The sequence below is a fragment of the Lygodium microphyllum genome, chromosome 7 (assembly GCF_053477565.2).
Source record: "Lygodium microphyllum isolate KBCC chromosome 7, Lygodium_microphyllum_v1.1.10, whole genome shotgun sequence".
NCBI classification, from domain to species: Eukaryota; Viridiplantae; Streptophyta; class Polypodiopsida; order Schizaeales; family Lygodiaceae; genus Lygodium; species Lygodium microphyllum.
The window spans coordinates 16,941,605-16,956,615 of record NC_141141.1 but is presented as its reverse complement, the minus strand read 5'-3'; the positions used below and the strand labels follow the sequence as shown (position 1 = coordinate 16,956,615).

The 15,011-nt window shown below is 45.6% G+C and overlaps 1 protein-coding gene across 1 annotated transcript; it reads right to left on the bottom strand.

The window, feature by feature from the left end:
• Positions 1-7,508: 7,508 nt before the first annotated feature.
• LOC148033214 (uncharacterized) lies at positions 7,509-14,072 on the bottom strand. The gene is made up of 2 exons (XM_087682390.1): positions 13,675-14,072; positions 7,509-8,163 (listed from the first exon to the last, which is right to left on the bottom strand). The coding sequence occupies exons 1-2, from the start codon at positions 14,070-14,072 to the stop codon at positions 7,509-7,511; spliced, it is 1,053 nt and encodes a 350-aa protein (XP_087538516.1).
• Between the last annotated feature and the right edge of the window lie 939 nt (positions 14,073-15,011).

Sequence of the window (15,011 nt, the reverse complement as noted above, 5' to 3'; positions counted from 1 at the left end):
TTGAGGATATGAAAAATAAAGGTCGCTTGATAGCAAAAGGAAAGAAGAAGGGCAGAATGTTTACATTGGATGCAGACATGTCTGAATTGAGTGCAGCAATGTTTGCACATGGGACCGGTGTAGTTGCAGATATTGATATCTGGCATAAACGCATTGGTCATGTTAATGTACAGCGACTTAAATCAATGCAGGCCCAAAATATTGTTGCAGGTTTGCCTAAATTCAAGGTTGCAGAAATGCATAAGGTATGTGAAGCCTGTCAGTTTGGAAAACAGGCAAGGAAACCATTTCCTAGACATGTTCAAGAGAGTAAGAAGCCATTGGAATTAATCCACTCTGATGTGTGGACTACTAAAGCTGCATCCCTTGGAGGCTATCATTATTTTGTCAGTTTTATTGATGACTATAGCAGAAAAGTTTGGGTGTATTTTATGAAAAAGAAAAGTGAAGTTTTTGGGCATTTCAAAACCCTTAAAGCTATGGTTGAAAAAGAAACAGGCCTGCAAGTAAAATGCCTAAGGTCAGATGGAGGGGGAGAGTACCTCTCAAATGAGTTTGCAAGGTTCCTGCAGGAGCATGGCATAAAGCAGCAATATTCATACAGTCATACCCCACAGCAAAATGGAATTGCAGAAAGGAAAAATAGACATATTGGAGAGGTGTCTCGTGCCATGCTCAATGAAAAAGACCTACCAGATTTTTATTGGGCTGAAGCAGTTGCTACAGCAGTCTACATAATGAACAGGACTCCCACTGCAGCAATACATGGAATGACTCCAGAGGAGAGGTATACTGGTAGGAAACCAGATATTTCTCATTTGAAAATTTTTGGTTGCATTGCCTATGTACATGTGCCAGATGAGCTGAGATCCAAGTTGGATCCAAAAGCTGAGAAGTGCATCTTTATTGGTTACTCTCTGCAGCAAAAAGGGTATAGATGCTATAACCCCTCTACTCGTAAGTTTACAGTGAGCAGAGATGTTGTTTTTGATGAGATGAGTAGCTGGTATAAACCAGTAAATGTGATTGATGATGTAGATGCATAAAATGGTAATGCTGCACAGAATTCACAGCAGCAGTCACAAAATATTAGTGGACCTGGAGCGTCCTCTAGCAGTGGTTCACATTCTTCGCCATGGACAGGCAGATTGAGATCAGGAGAATCTTCTCAGAGCAATGCAGATAGTGGTATGCAGGTATCACGAAAAGGAAAAGAGAAGGTTGATTAGCCCATGTTTGATGTGAATGCAGGTCACTCTTATGTGGATGGTGAATCCAGTGGCTCAGAACAGAGCATTGATGATGAGTTGGGTATTCCCTCTATTGTTACACCTGGAGTAAGGAAGACCAGGGATGTTTTGAGGGCACCTGGGAGTGAACCCACTTTGCGCAGGTCTACCAGAGTTAGGTATCCTGTGGATAGGCTGAAATATGATGGATTTACAGCCATTCACTATGCATATATGGTCAAAGTGATACATGAACCAGAACCCACTTCTTTTGAGCAAGCCATGGGAAAAGAAAAATGGGAGAAAGCCATGGATGAAGAAATGGATGCCTTGGAAGCAAATGCTACATGGGAATTGGTACCTTTGCCTAAAGGTAAGAATGCAATTGGCTGTAAGTGGGTTTATAAGGTGAAGCACAATGCAGATGGTTCTGTGAACAGATACAAGGCAAGATTAGTAGTCAAGGGGTATGCACAAACATATGGCATTGACTATGAAGAAACATTCAGTCCGGTTGCAAGGATGGCAACCGTAAGAGCAGTCATTGCTATGGCTGCATCAAAGGGATGGTCTTTACATCAGATGGATGTAAAGAATGCCTTCTTGCATGGTGATTTGCAAGAAGAGGTCTATATGGAGCAGCCACCAGGTTATGTGCATGATGTTCATCCTGAGTTTGTTTGCAGGTTGAAGAAAGCTTTGTATGGCTTGAAGCAAGCACCTAGAGCATGGTCTGACAAGATAGGACAGTATCTTGTCACTATTGGCTTTCAGATTTCCAAGGCAGATTTCTCACTTTATGTGAGAAAAACAGAGAAAGGTATTATGCTACTTGTCATTTATGTTGATGATTTGATTATGACAGGTGACAGTGATGAAGATATCCTTCATGTGAAAATGCTATTGAAGCAGAAGTTTGAGATGAAGGATTTGGGAGAGCTGCGTTATTTCTTGGGCATTGAGGTGATTAGATCACCAAGTGGGATACAGCTCTTGCAGAGGCAGTATGGATTGGACATGCTGTCCAAATATGGGATGACAGGCTGTAAGCCTATTTCAGTTCCTTTGGAGCAGAATATGAAGCTGAGCGCAGATGCAGGTGAGCTTCTGGAAGACCCTACTATGTACAGACGCATAGTAGGAAGCTTGATTTATATGACTATTACCAGGCCAGATTTGAGCTATGCTGTTGGATTGGTAAGTCAGTTTATGCAGGCTCCAAGGAAACCACATTTGGATGCGGCTAGACGCATACTCAGGTATGTGAAGTCCACATTGCAGTATGGACTATTTTATGAGACTGGGGTTCAGATACAGTTGCATGGATATACTGATGCTGATTGGGCTGGTAGTATTTCTGATAGACGATCTACCAGTGGATATGTGTTCTCTTTTGGGAGTGCTGCAGTCACTTGGAGCAGCAAGAAACAGCCTACAGTTGCCTTGTCGAGCACAGAGGCTGAGTACAGGGGTGCAGCAATGGCTGCATGTGAGGTAGCTTGGTTGCATAAGCTACTTTATGATATGCATCAGTCTACAGATGGGCCAGTTGTCATTTATTGTGACAACATGAGTAGTATACACTTGGCAAATAACCCAGTCTATCATGCTAGAACAAAGCACATTGAGGTGCATTATCACTATGTGTGAGAGAGGGTTTTACTAGGTCTTATTGATCTAGTTTATGTCAGCACAGAGGATTAGGTAGCTGACATATTCACGAAGGCATTGGGCGCAGAGAAGCTGCGCAAGTTCAGAGACCTGCTTGGTGTGCAGGAATTGGGATTGAGCTCGAGGGGGAGTGTTGAGATATCGAGCTCCACTCGTGATACGCCAGGGTGACCGTTGTGTATTTATGTCACCGACTTGTCAGTTGCAGACGCGGTTGGTACACCGCCCCTAAATAATAGCTACATGATAGCTATCCTTATCTACTCTAGATCGTGGCTCAGTTAGTATGCCACCTTAGTTAGTTGAGTTTGGTTTGAGACCCATATCTAGGGTTCTTCTATTTCTTTGTATTTGAGTTCTTTTGGCTTACACAACTAAGAAGAGGAAAACTGTTTTCAGCCTCCACCCTTGTGTGTATTCCCCCATTGTGCAAGCAAGAAAGCTTCAAGCGAGACTCCTTCCTTCTCTCCCACAATCTTGACACAAAGGGGGCATATCCTCTCCTCCCGTGGGATGCCACTGGCTCTGCCACTCTCAATCATAAGCTGATGTGATGATACCCTAAGCTGTCCAATAAGAACTCTTAATCGATGTGGCATATAGATCTGCATATATCTCGAAATCTCTATGAATCCCTGCTCTGATATGCTCAAGAACTGTGTATAATAATGTGCCATCTTCGATGGCAGTGGCTATGCAGGGCTGACCCATGTCCTCTGTATATAAATATGCCATCTCCTGTCTGATGACTCTGTTCCTCTCAGAGAGAGAGAGGGTGTAAGTGGGAGCCTAAGTATCATATAGAAGAGGTGGGAGTCTATCAATATCCAGCCCATGTCTGACAAACCAAGCTCTAGTCTGGGCATACCATGATGTGGTATCCCCCGCTCGAGCCATCTCCTGAGATGCCATATATGCTCTGTATGCAATGCGATCTCTGTCCATATCCTGAAATCTGTGTAGGAAGCAGACTGTCTGAAATAATGCCTCGACTAGCATGGGCGGTGTGGCAAGCTCTGCTCGCACAATGTCATGTGGGAATGAGGCCTTGCTACGAATCAATCTAGATATCATGATCACCTAAGGTCTCTCCATCAATGTCTATACATAATCGGCAAGGCCTGGCCCCCATATAGTTGCTCCATACATCAGTGCTAGAGTGACTAGAGTATCAAAGAGCCACTCCTTGGTGCGGGGCTCCTGGAAATGTGCCTGATGACACTGTCGCTCCATAATAGCCAATGCTGAGTATCCTCTAGTGAGGCGGTCACGAGCTGCCTGTGTCATCGAGAAAGTCCCTGAAGCTGCTGTAAAGGTGACTCCCAAATATATATATGATCCAGTGATCTCAATACTCCCTCCTGCTGCCATGAAAATACTCTGTCTGCGTATTTGAGCTTATGTATGGAATATAAGAACCTTGGTTTTACCAAGGTTCACTGCCATGCCTCTCTGTATGCAAAAATCATCCAATGCTAATAAATGCTGCTGTAATCCCTGAGCTGAGTCTGAGACCAACACAATGTCATCTGCATATAGTAAGATATGAACTGTGGCTCCACTGAGATCTATACCTCCACCGGCTCGCTGTTGAATAAACTCTGCTATCTCATCAATGTATAGCCCAAATAGAGTCGGTGAGAGTGGGCATCCTTGTTTCACACCAATGGTGCTCACAAGGGGATCTGATATACCTCCCGGACATCTGACTCTGCCAATAACCTGCTCATATAGTGCATAAATACCCCACATCATGTCATCATCCACCCCCAGATCAAGTAGGCGTCTGAAAAGCCTCTCTCTTGGAACCATGTCAAAGGCTTTGCGAAAATCCACAAAGCAACAGTACAATCTCTGTTTCTTCACTCATGTCTGGTCGATCAGACAACGGAGAGTGAAGATGTGGTCTATGGTAGAAAATGCCCGTCTGAACCCTGCTTGTTCGGGTATGCGCATGCACTCTCTCTCTGCCAGCGTGCTGAGCTCCTCCTCCATCACCGTGCCATAAAGTTTGGCCAAAACTAGCCCAATCATGATGGTCCTATATGTGTTAGGATCCATAGGATCCCTTGACTTGTGGATAGGTACAATGGTGTGCTCTGTCCACGAGTTAGGGAACCCCTCAGACAATGCACGGTTGAAGAGGTGAGCAATGAGTGGAGCCAATGTGTCTCTGCCATATATAATATGCTCTGCCTGAAGATCAAACTAGTCTCGAGCGCGGCCATGCTGTAACTGTGAGATAGCATGTTTCACCATACTAGTGGTGAAAAAGGATGAAATACCCAGTCTCGATGTACATGGTGTGGGTATCAGTGGCTGTGCGGGTACATGATATAAACTCTGTGCGTATCCATGCCATACTGCAGGGTCATGTATTGGTGTGGGTGAGCGTGGTTCTCTGATCTGCCTCCATGCCTCTGCACAATCTCTACTCATAAGAAGGTGGTATATATCCCAATATCTCTCCTCCTCCCATTCCCGCTTTTTACGGCGGGTCAAGCGGTGCATGCGTCTCTGCGCCTGTCTGTGTGTGATCTCTCCTCTGGCCTCCAAATCGCGTAGTTGTCGACGTAGATCTCTGCACTCATCATCATACCACCTGTTCTGTGGCATGGTACCGGTTCGAGGGGGGTGCGTGTATGTGTGATGTGGAAAACTGAGTGTAGCAGAATCATGTAGAATGCGTGTGATATCAGTGGTCAGTGTATCAAGGGGTGCGTATGGATCAAGTGACGTGATGTGCTCCTCCAGATGCTGTGAGTAAACATGTGAGAGATCATGAGTGAAGTGTATGGTAGTATGCATGTGGGGTATGATATTTGCAGGTGGTGATGGTAATGAGGTGAGGAGTGAGAAACTGAGAAAGGTGTGATCGGCACTGAGTGGAAGTCTCCCAAGGCCGAAGGACTCGATAGTATGCATCCCATCGATTGGTCCGAGTAGATAATCTACAGTACTCTCGCCCCCCCCATGTGGGAGGCATGTAAGACCTCCTGAATATGGCCATCGTGCCATCCCATTATAAATAACGAGATGATGTCTACTACCAAGCTCCAGTAAATGCCCTCCATACCCTGTGGCGTCTGGCCCAGTATATGCTGACTCCCTACTGATCCCCAACTCCTCAGGGTCTAATTCTCTCATGATCTCTGGCTGCTCCATATCAAAACTCTCACACTGTCGGCTCTGTGTGCGCACGTTGAAGTCCCCCATAAGGAAGACCTCACCCAAACTAGAATACAGAATAATGTCCTCTGAGAGCTGTGAATAAGGGGAGGGGGAATCTCTGGCCTGAATATCACCCTGCGTAGTAGCATATCTGGACCCTCGTGGTGAAAAGTAGCATACTGCCATATAGATCCATCTCTCATCTGATATCTGCACTTTGATCCATATGTAACTGGCCTCCTCATCTCGTCTCACTAACTGGATATGTCTCTGTATCCCCTGACGGAATAGAACTGCCACCCCTCATGAGCCCCTAGATGTGCTCTGCCTAGTAGTAGCCCGGTATGCAGATACCCACTCAAATCTTGTAATGCGTGGAAGCCCTCTCTCTGGGCTCTCATGTGTCTCTGTGAGGCATATAACATCATGGTCGGGTAAAATCTCGTCAAGTCTATCCGGTCGTGACCATAGGGAGCCGTTGCAATTCCAAACTGCCACACGTATTGGGGTCTCCTGTATAGTCCTCTGCCCCGTCTCATAGGCCACGCCCCCCTATTTGGTGGGGCGTCCATCTATAAAAATCCGGCCATCTCGATAGAAGGCCTTACGGCCTTCTCTACGTGCTTGGAGTATCTGTGGCATGCATGATTGTCTGTGTGCAATCTGCATCTGAGTCAGGTCCTCATCCATGAAGGTGGGAGCCCTAGTTATCCCTCAGAGCGAAATCCGCTTCCGAAAGAAAGCGGCTCTGTCCTCCGGTGTGCTCATATGTAATATCAGAGCTTTGACCCTGGTAGTATCTCATCCTGCACGCCATGCCTGAGTAAAGGGCATGCTCGTGTACCCTAGTCGGGTGCATAGCCCGCGTGCGTCCTCCTCCGGAGAGGCCCCTTCAGGGAGCCCGGTAATATGCACGTTCAATCTACGCGCGTTCCTGAGCCTCTCCTCCTCTAAGGTCTCCTGAACCCGGACTACCTCCTCCTTCTTATTTTCTTCCTGGACCTCCTTCTTAATGTTCTTCTTTACTACCTCAATCCACCCCTCCTTATTCCCTTCTAATTCTTCCTTCATGTTTGCTTTGATTTTTTCCTCCCATCCCTCTCTTGAAGCCTCAACTTCGGTTTTAATGCGTACCTAGAGGTCCTCTCGGCATTCCTTCGTGATAGCCTCTCGGAGGTCCGCTTTGAAATCCGCGTCCTCTCTTGCCTCCTGTAGATGTGACACTTCCGTTTATAGCTTGTCCAGGTCGGTTTTGAGATCCCTCTTCTCTTCCGTGAGTGTCTTCACCATCTCCTCCAGTCGCCGGATCCTCTCATGGAGCCGGCGGGTTTCTTGGTTCAAGGCATTATCCGCATCCTTCTTGAAATCTTTCTTCGCCTCCTTGATAGCCTGGCTAATTAGAAGCGCCACGTTATGGAGCTCGAGCGGCATGTCGCCTCACGGGGAAAAAGCCCCCTCGATAGACCTGTTGAATGTCAGAGAGACCACCTTCAATGAAGAAAGTTTCCCACTTTTCACCTCCTCCTGAAACTGCACATCCACAAATGCTGTCCCAGCTTGCACATTCCAAGAGCCTTCCTTCTGCAATGCCTCTAAGCTTGACAATGTGTAACCCTTTGGAAGAACTCCCAATAGATAAGCAATCAAGAAATGTCCTGCCTCGTGCAGATCTATGCCCGAGGCCAGAGTAAGGGCAAGTAAGATGCCAAGCACTTGAATTTGATTTAACTTCAATGTCTGCCACATAACCAAGCCACCCAAGGCTACAACAATTTGTAGATTCCTTCGAACTTCTCCAAGTGTAGAGTCCACAGGAGACAAAAGACAGTCTGTCTCTATATTATTCAGTTGCAAATCTGCAAGAGAGTATAACCTCTGTGGGACCTGTCTTGCGGAGCCAAAAGCCCTGACGCCATTGCAAGCGCCTGTAGAAGTAGAGATGATGGCCAGGGCCTTGCTATCGTTCCCAGCCTCGAGTTCCTTGTCCAGACGCCTGAGAATGCTTGCTCTGGTATCCTCTTCTTCTGGCAAACTTAATTGCGGGGCAGAACCAGATTCATTTGAAGTGGAGATGCCATTGAAGTGGAGATGCCTTCTCCATGCAAAAGAGAGAGAGAGAGAGAGAGAGAGAGAGAGAGAGAGAGAGAGAGAGAGAGAGAGAGAGAGAGAGAGAGAGAGAGAGAGAGAGAGAGAGAGAGAGAGAGAGAGAGAGAGAGAGAGAGAGAGAGAGAGAGAGAGAGAGAGAGAGAGAGAGAGAGAGAGAGAGAGAGAGAGAGAGAGAGAGAGAGAGAGAGAGAGAGAGAGGAAAGCTCTAGCCTTCATCACATTCATATTGCATCAAACTACCACCTTCAATCATGTAAAAACTTTTGCATCTCTTTTCTTGGTTTATTGATTATCATTCTCATTATTGATGTTTGATCATTCAAGATCCATGGATGCTCTCTAATGGGGGAATGCACACATTATTAGGCACATCACTTAACTAGGGGGTGGGGACGAGGGTTCAAGCTCTACCAAGGGTGGTTAGCCCTATCCGACCCTATCTCTTTAAGGTGCTTCTCAAATGCTCCACTCAAAGGTTTACCCCAACAACTACCAACCAGATTTTGATGGCTCTAAACATTTCCATTGAGTGAAATTAAAATCAATACTTCCAAATTATTCACATGAAGCTTTTTTAACCATGAGAGTTTTGATTTTTCTAGAAAATTATCATAACTAGAACCTTGGTTGATATTGCAGCATCATAGTATTAACTAACTAGATTTGTGGTTTATAATATGATTCACAATGCTCATCATTTAATCACGCTCACTAAAAAATGATTAATATGTTTAGTTTTATATTCATACAAATGTACAAATGATCATATCATGCTTATTTGCTAGATGGCAAAGGTCAATAATTGTGGCAATGCAAATATTATATTATCAAATGATAAATAATTACAATTTTACTTCTTAACACATGTGGCCATAGATAAGAGCATGAATATAGAGTGATTTGGCACCTCATAAGTGTAACATACCCGCCTTTGATTACGTGATGAGTAACATTTTAGTAGTCGCCTAGAGTTTATCTTCCAGCCATCACCATCCGTACTCTAACCATAATGATCCCGTCCGGCTAATTAACCCTAGGTCTACCCCGCAAGGGAAGCATCTTGCCATTACCCACGGAGGACCGACTTGAAGGTTCCTAATTGACCTAACAGTCACCTATCAACAACTAACTCACATCCGGAGGCATCCTTTGAGAGGCTTCTTGTCCGGAAGGAGCAACTGCCATTACCCTTGGTTCATGGAGTACCATGCTTTTTTCTAGTAGCAGGCTAAGGATTGATAAAATCCCTTGTAGTGCTCTGGCATAGCCGCCATACCTTTCCCCTAAGATAATTTACAGTTTGGGTTTTGAGACCAAACCCTAAGTAAGTCAATGAATTAGCCCTTCCTAGAGTTTCTTCCTAGTGTTTGTTTTTGGGGAAACCTCTCAGCTAACAGAGACCACCCGCTATAGGACTGGATTCATCGGGAATCCATCCACCCACGCCTCTATGGAAGTTCTTAGTTATCTAATTACCTACCACATTACGTGAAACATATAAAAATAGCTTCATTAATTAAAATCTTTTTATACACAGTTGTTCATTTACGTAATTTACTCACAGACATACAATCATAATAAAACAAATTCATTGATTATATTCCGTAATGTGTGTTCTCTTGCCCATACAAGAGAAAAGAAAAATTACAATTTCGCATGCTGCCTCATCCGACGCATCTGCACATCACCAATATCAAATCCACCTATAGCTAGCTTGTATAGGTGTCCCAAGTAGAACTCGAGCCATACAGGGGACCAAGTAGTTCCTAGGTGCAAAAAGAGATTTAATAGCCAGAGCACACCTTGCACCCTATCCACCTCCTACTTAATGTGATCCCTATTGGGAGACCTCTCGCCATCGGAGCCGGTCCATGCTTCTGCGGGCGGCGGGAAAAAAAAATCCCCTCTTGGTATGGGGATTCTGCACATATCCTTGGGGGAGGTATAGGGCTCCTCAATTTATATCTGTTTCAACACTTAATTCAATCAGGATTTAATTTAGAAGATCACAACAAGATTGATGTCTGCAAGCAGTTATGACTTCAATCAACCATGAAAATTTCAAGTGATGCTTAATTCTAGAAGCAATCGATAATTGAGTTTCACATAATGAAATCTTTCCCTTGGACTTTAACTAGGGGTATCTAGATTTTGGGGTCTCTAACTTCCTAGTTCTTGTAACCAAGTTTCTTGTTCTTAAGTTAGTATTTCTCAAGAGACTTATCTTATTTCTATTGAATTTGGATAGAACTTTTTTAGAAAAAAAAACCTGTTGTACTGTGGTTGGTAAAGGGTTGTCATCCACGCCCATGACTCCGTTAGTGACTCCTGTGCTCTCAACTCCAACTCTTGCTTCCACATTAGTAGAGTTATTTGCAATTTTCGCTTCTGAACTCTTTTTGTTCGAGGCCATGACGGAATAGAGACGAGAGTAGAGGTATGATATAATAGGATGGAGTTCTTCAATGTCTTCTCTTCTCGGATCAAGGTAGAAGAAGATAAGAGACCTTTAGCGTATCCCAGACAGAGTCTCCTTCTTCTCGGATTAGCATCTCCTCCTTGTTAAGATTGCTCTTGTTGCTCTCTGTGGTCATCCCCAAGCCCTCAATTTATAGTTTTGCAAAAGGGGGGGGTAAAGAAAGGGCACTTGCTTTTTAGCATTTTTGATAATGTCATCGATGATAAAGAGGGAACACTTTCTTTTAGCATTTTTTTGACAATGTCATTGATAACGTCAGGAAGAGGCTCCATTTTTGTAGCGCGAAGATAAAAATTGACGGAGTTATGGGCGAGCATGCACTGTGCGGGTGTCACTCCAAGGCACACGACCAAGGCATAGACCTTGGCATACTTGGCATACTTGGCAACAGGCTATGAAGGCGTTGTTGGTGCCGTTGGCTGCGCGTGAGAACCTCCTACTAAATTGTAGGAAAAAACTTCTCGGAAGGTCACCCATCTTGGCAGTGTCATCACCCAAGTGCACTTACCTGCCAAGAGACTATCCACTAAGCTAGTTCTTTTTGTTGTCACAAACATAGTTTTAATAAGCTTATCTTGGGAGGGTTTCCCAAGTCTTTCTTCCATAAACTGGTATATAATACCTTATTAATAATAACAATTATCTTCATAATTAGAGCTAGTTTTATAATTTGTGGAACATAAATCAATTTTCTTTGGAATCTATACACACATTGTTTATTAAAATAAACTAAGTAATGAGGACATTACATTCTTCCCTCCTTAGAGAAATCAAGATGTCCTCATCTCGAGAGAAACTGGGGGTATTCTTTGATAAGGGTTACCTCATCAACCCAAGTGGCATCCTCTTCAAGATAATCCTTCCACTGGATGAGATATTCTCTAAGGGTCATATTTGTAGGGAAGCTACGGAGCTCGAGACCTACCGATCGCTTATTGATCAAGCGTTTCAAGCCGAGCGACCATGGCTACCTCTCACATAGCCAACACGCAATGCCTACCTTGCGGGTGTAGTGAGCTTACATTGATGCTCGATCGAGTTCCCTCCTCTCTCTCAAACTCCGGTAGCTCCACGATCCTTGTGGCAAGTTCAAGCAACCTCAAGCCCCCTCTGTCAAGCTCCATCCTCCATAGCCATGTGAGACAAGAGAAAAGAAGAAGGGAAGGAAAGATGAAGAGAGAAGATGGGGAGCTTCTTCTCCATGATCCCTCACTCTCACACACTCACTCCTTCACTCCCTCAAACTCCCTCAATCCCTCACTCAAGCACAAGCATAAAGGTGAGAAGCAAGAGAAGAGGAAGAAGAAGCTTGAGCCACACCCAAGAATGAGCTTCTTATTCACTTTTGAACTTTATATACATGCCCTACCTTTTGGGTGGTCATCCACACTTTTTACATGGCCGGCCATTAGCCTAGGCTCTCTTTTCCTATTTCCCAATGTTCCAACTTATCCTGTTCCCACTAATGCATACAATTTGTACAGGAGTGAGCCCTGCGCTCTTTTTACAAGGATTCGAGAGCGCCTTCATATTTAATAGCACGCTTTTACTCTTTTCTTTTCTTAAGGCAACACCGTCATTCAAATCATTCAAATTTTCAGGCTTCCATTTTTTTCGCATTTTTGCTCCATTTTCCGTTCCTCTATGCTGCGGTAAACATTACCCCCCTCCTAGCAGAGTGCCAGTCCCATGGCACTGGGGTGGGAAGCAGCATCAAAGTTAGGATTGGTGCTAAGGGGAATTGACGGGCAGATGACCACGATAAAAAAGGTGGTGCTGTGAAAGAGACATGATGGGGTGTTGGTTCTTGATGATTGGGAGAGGTTCCAGCTTGCTTTGATCTTCATGGGGGTGCTCGGCCTTTGTTACCCAGTTGGAATTTGTCGGTGGCGATGACTATCAAAACCGGGGTCTCCGTAAGCAGTGGAAGAACATGTGATTCCAAGATCTATGCCAATGGCGGGCCCCGACTGAGTTATGAACAGTCTGCAAGAGAAGGATGTGCACTCCCTAAGGGGTGTGTCTGTCTCCCGGTGAGGTGTAAGTACATGTGTAGTGGAACTGGGAGATGGGTCTAACCTTGGGCAAGCCCTCGGTAATGTCCCACACTTGAGGACCCAGTTCGTGTATTGTTGGAGGTGCAGTGCAGAGCTTAGGGTGACAGGTCTGGAAGTCCTGCCCTTGATGTGCCCTAAGCGTGAAGTGGGGAGAGGGGCTAGGGGTGAACCCTAGGTGTGGTGAGCAAAGTGAGGCTTCGTGCCCTTGTCTTGCTCGCTTTTCTTTCAGTTCTTTCCTTTTCTTTGCTTTAAAAAAAAAAAAGATTGTATACATAGATCAAGGCGTTTGGCTAGTGCCTATCACCGTCAGCCGCGAAGCGCAGGGTGGTCGTAGGCATTGGGATAGAAAGGGATGGCTTTGGAGGTATTCTTTAATAGCAGCCCGGGCCTTCAGAGGCGTGGATGACAAAAAGGGATGGTTACACCTCGTGAAGTGGGTGTCATTCATATTTTCTAAGAGTTCTAAGCAAAAAGAGGGAAGTAGGGTTGCTCTCATCATTAATCTAGTCATAGCTCTACTATCTATTCCTAGATCGATGTCAAAAAAGAGGGGGAGAAGGTGGGCTTCCTCAGTGGTAGGCTTTTGCATTAATAGGGATTTGATCAACCTAAGATAATTGCAGGTGGTTAGGAAGGCGGGATCCGGGCAGGAGGAGAAGTCCGCGAGAAAGCAGTCGATGGATGGAAGGAGATCCTCTACTCTAAAAACTAAGCATTCCTCAGGAGTTCGGGCATTTACATTATATATTCTAGGAAAATCAAAATCCCCATGAATAGTGTGGTCATAATCCATTCCATGCCGGCGGGGGTAGGGCATGTAGGTGGGGTCATTTCATTCCTTGGGGAGTGAGCTGCAGAAGGTGGTCCATGCGTCAAAATTGGCATCCCAAATCCTCCTTTGCCACTTTGATTGCACCTCTAGCCTTGGACGGATTTGGGAATTTGGTTTACCTTGTCCTACCAGTAATCTGCGGGCTCTTGCCTCCACCTAGTTATAATTAGGCTCCTCTCTTCCATCCATTTGTTTGCCAGGTCACTGGCCAGGTCCTTGATCTTGGATAGGATGCTTAGAGGCAACGCACTGTCCAGCGAGCATGGACAGGAAAATGACAGCTCAAATGTTCTCGTCTGGAACTCTCGGTCACGCCAGATGATCAATTCCTGAGGCCAATCGATAGGGTTGGGGTCCCCTTGTAGTGGTACCGGCTCGTCAGAGAATTGTCTGGGTAGTGACCGTGCTCTACATTGTGTGTCCTCAGCCAGCTCTTGCCTCCTTCTTCTGGCTGCCACAATGCGCTCAGGCATGTGGGCATCTTCAGGCTCGTCTAGCGGGAGGTCTGGTAGAGGGGGACTGGGCATTTTTCGTTGTTCTTCTTCGGCTTCCTACTCCAAGTCCGGGTCCTCCTCGGTATCTTGTTCGGCCACTGCTAGGGTCGTTTGTGGTGGTGGTGCGGGCTGCTCCTGTTCTTCATATCCCAGTTCCTTGAGCTCAATGGTGGAGAGGCCGGCACGGCGCAGGTAGTGGAATTGCTGCTCCTTGGTGAGTTCCGTGCCGGTGCAGAGCTCCCGTTCTCTGAAGGCCATATCTTAGCGCCCGGGTAGTCAACTCCAGTTTCCTTCTCACCCTCTCCACTGAATCATCACCTTGTGCTTGGGTGACATGTAGCATGGTGCTGAGAAAGGCTTGCCTCTGTGCATTGATGCATACATTGGCTGCTTCAGCCCTAGATTTGGCAAGCACTCTCTGGCACTCTGCCACCACCAAGCGCTCTGTTAATTGCTTGATTCTTTCAAAGTTGTTTGCTTCCCATGCGTTGGCCCTTTCATCCATCTTTCTTCTTTCTTCTTCCAACTCACTTGCTAGTGTGGTTACCATTCATTCGTTAAGGCCCATAGTTGGTGCCACTCCTTGGACTTCTGAGCCAGCTGTTCTTCGGCTATTTCTTTCGCTTAATTCAAGATACTGAATTTCTGTTCTACTTCAACAATTAGTTCTGGAGAACTTGGACATGTGTGCATGGTCATATAAAGACCTACAAGGGATTAATCCCATGATGTGGCAGCAGCACTCTAGCCGCAGCACCAGCCGATGGGGAATCTCCGACCTCCACCGCACGATCCACAAGGAAGAAACCTGCCATCAAAGCCTCTACGATCAGGTACGGAGATATCCTCACAGCAATCATTGATGAGGCTATCAAGGATGCCGGCATGGAGGGAGAGCAAGTTAAGCACCAAGGCTCACCACATCGCGAGGAGGAAGGCTCAAGCGAAAGGATGGCTAGCAATGAAGGAGAG

What these genes read in the sequence shown, in the direction of transcription:
- LOC148033214 (XM_087682390.1), bottom strand. Translation starts at nt 14,072, where the DNA reads ATGCCCAGTCCCCCTCTACCAGACCTCCCGCTAGACGAGCCTGAAGAT. An exon ending in CAAGAGCCCGCAGATTACTG is followed by an intron (nt 8,164 to 13,674) that starts GTAGGACAAGGT and finishes TGCATGGAGAAG; the next exon opens with GCATCTCCACTTCAATGGCA.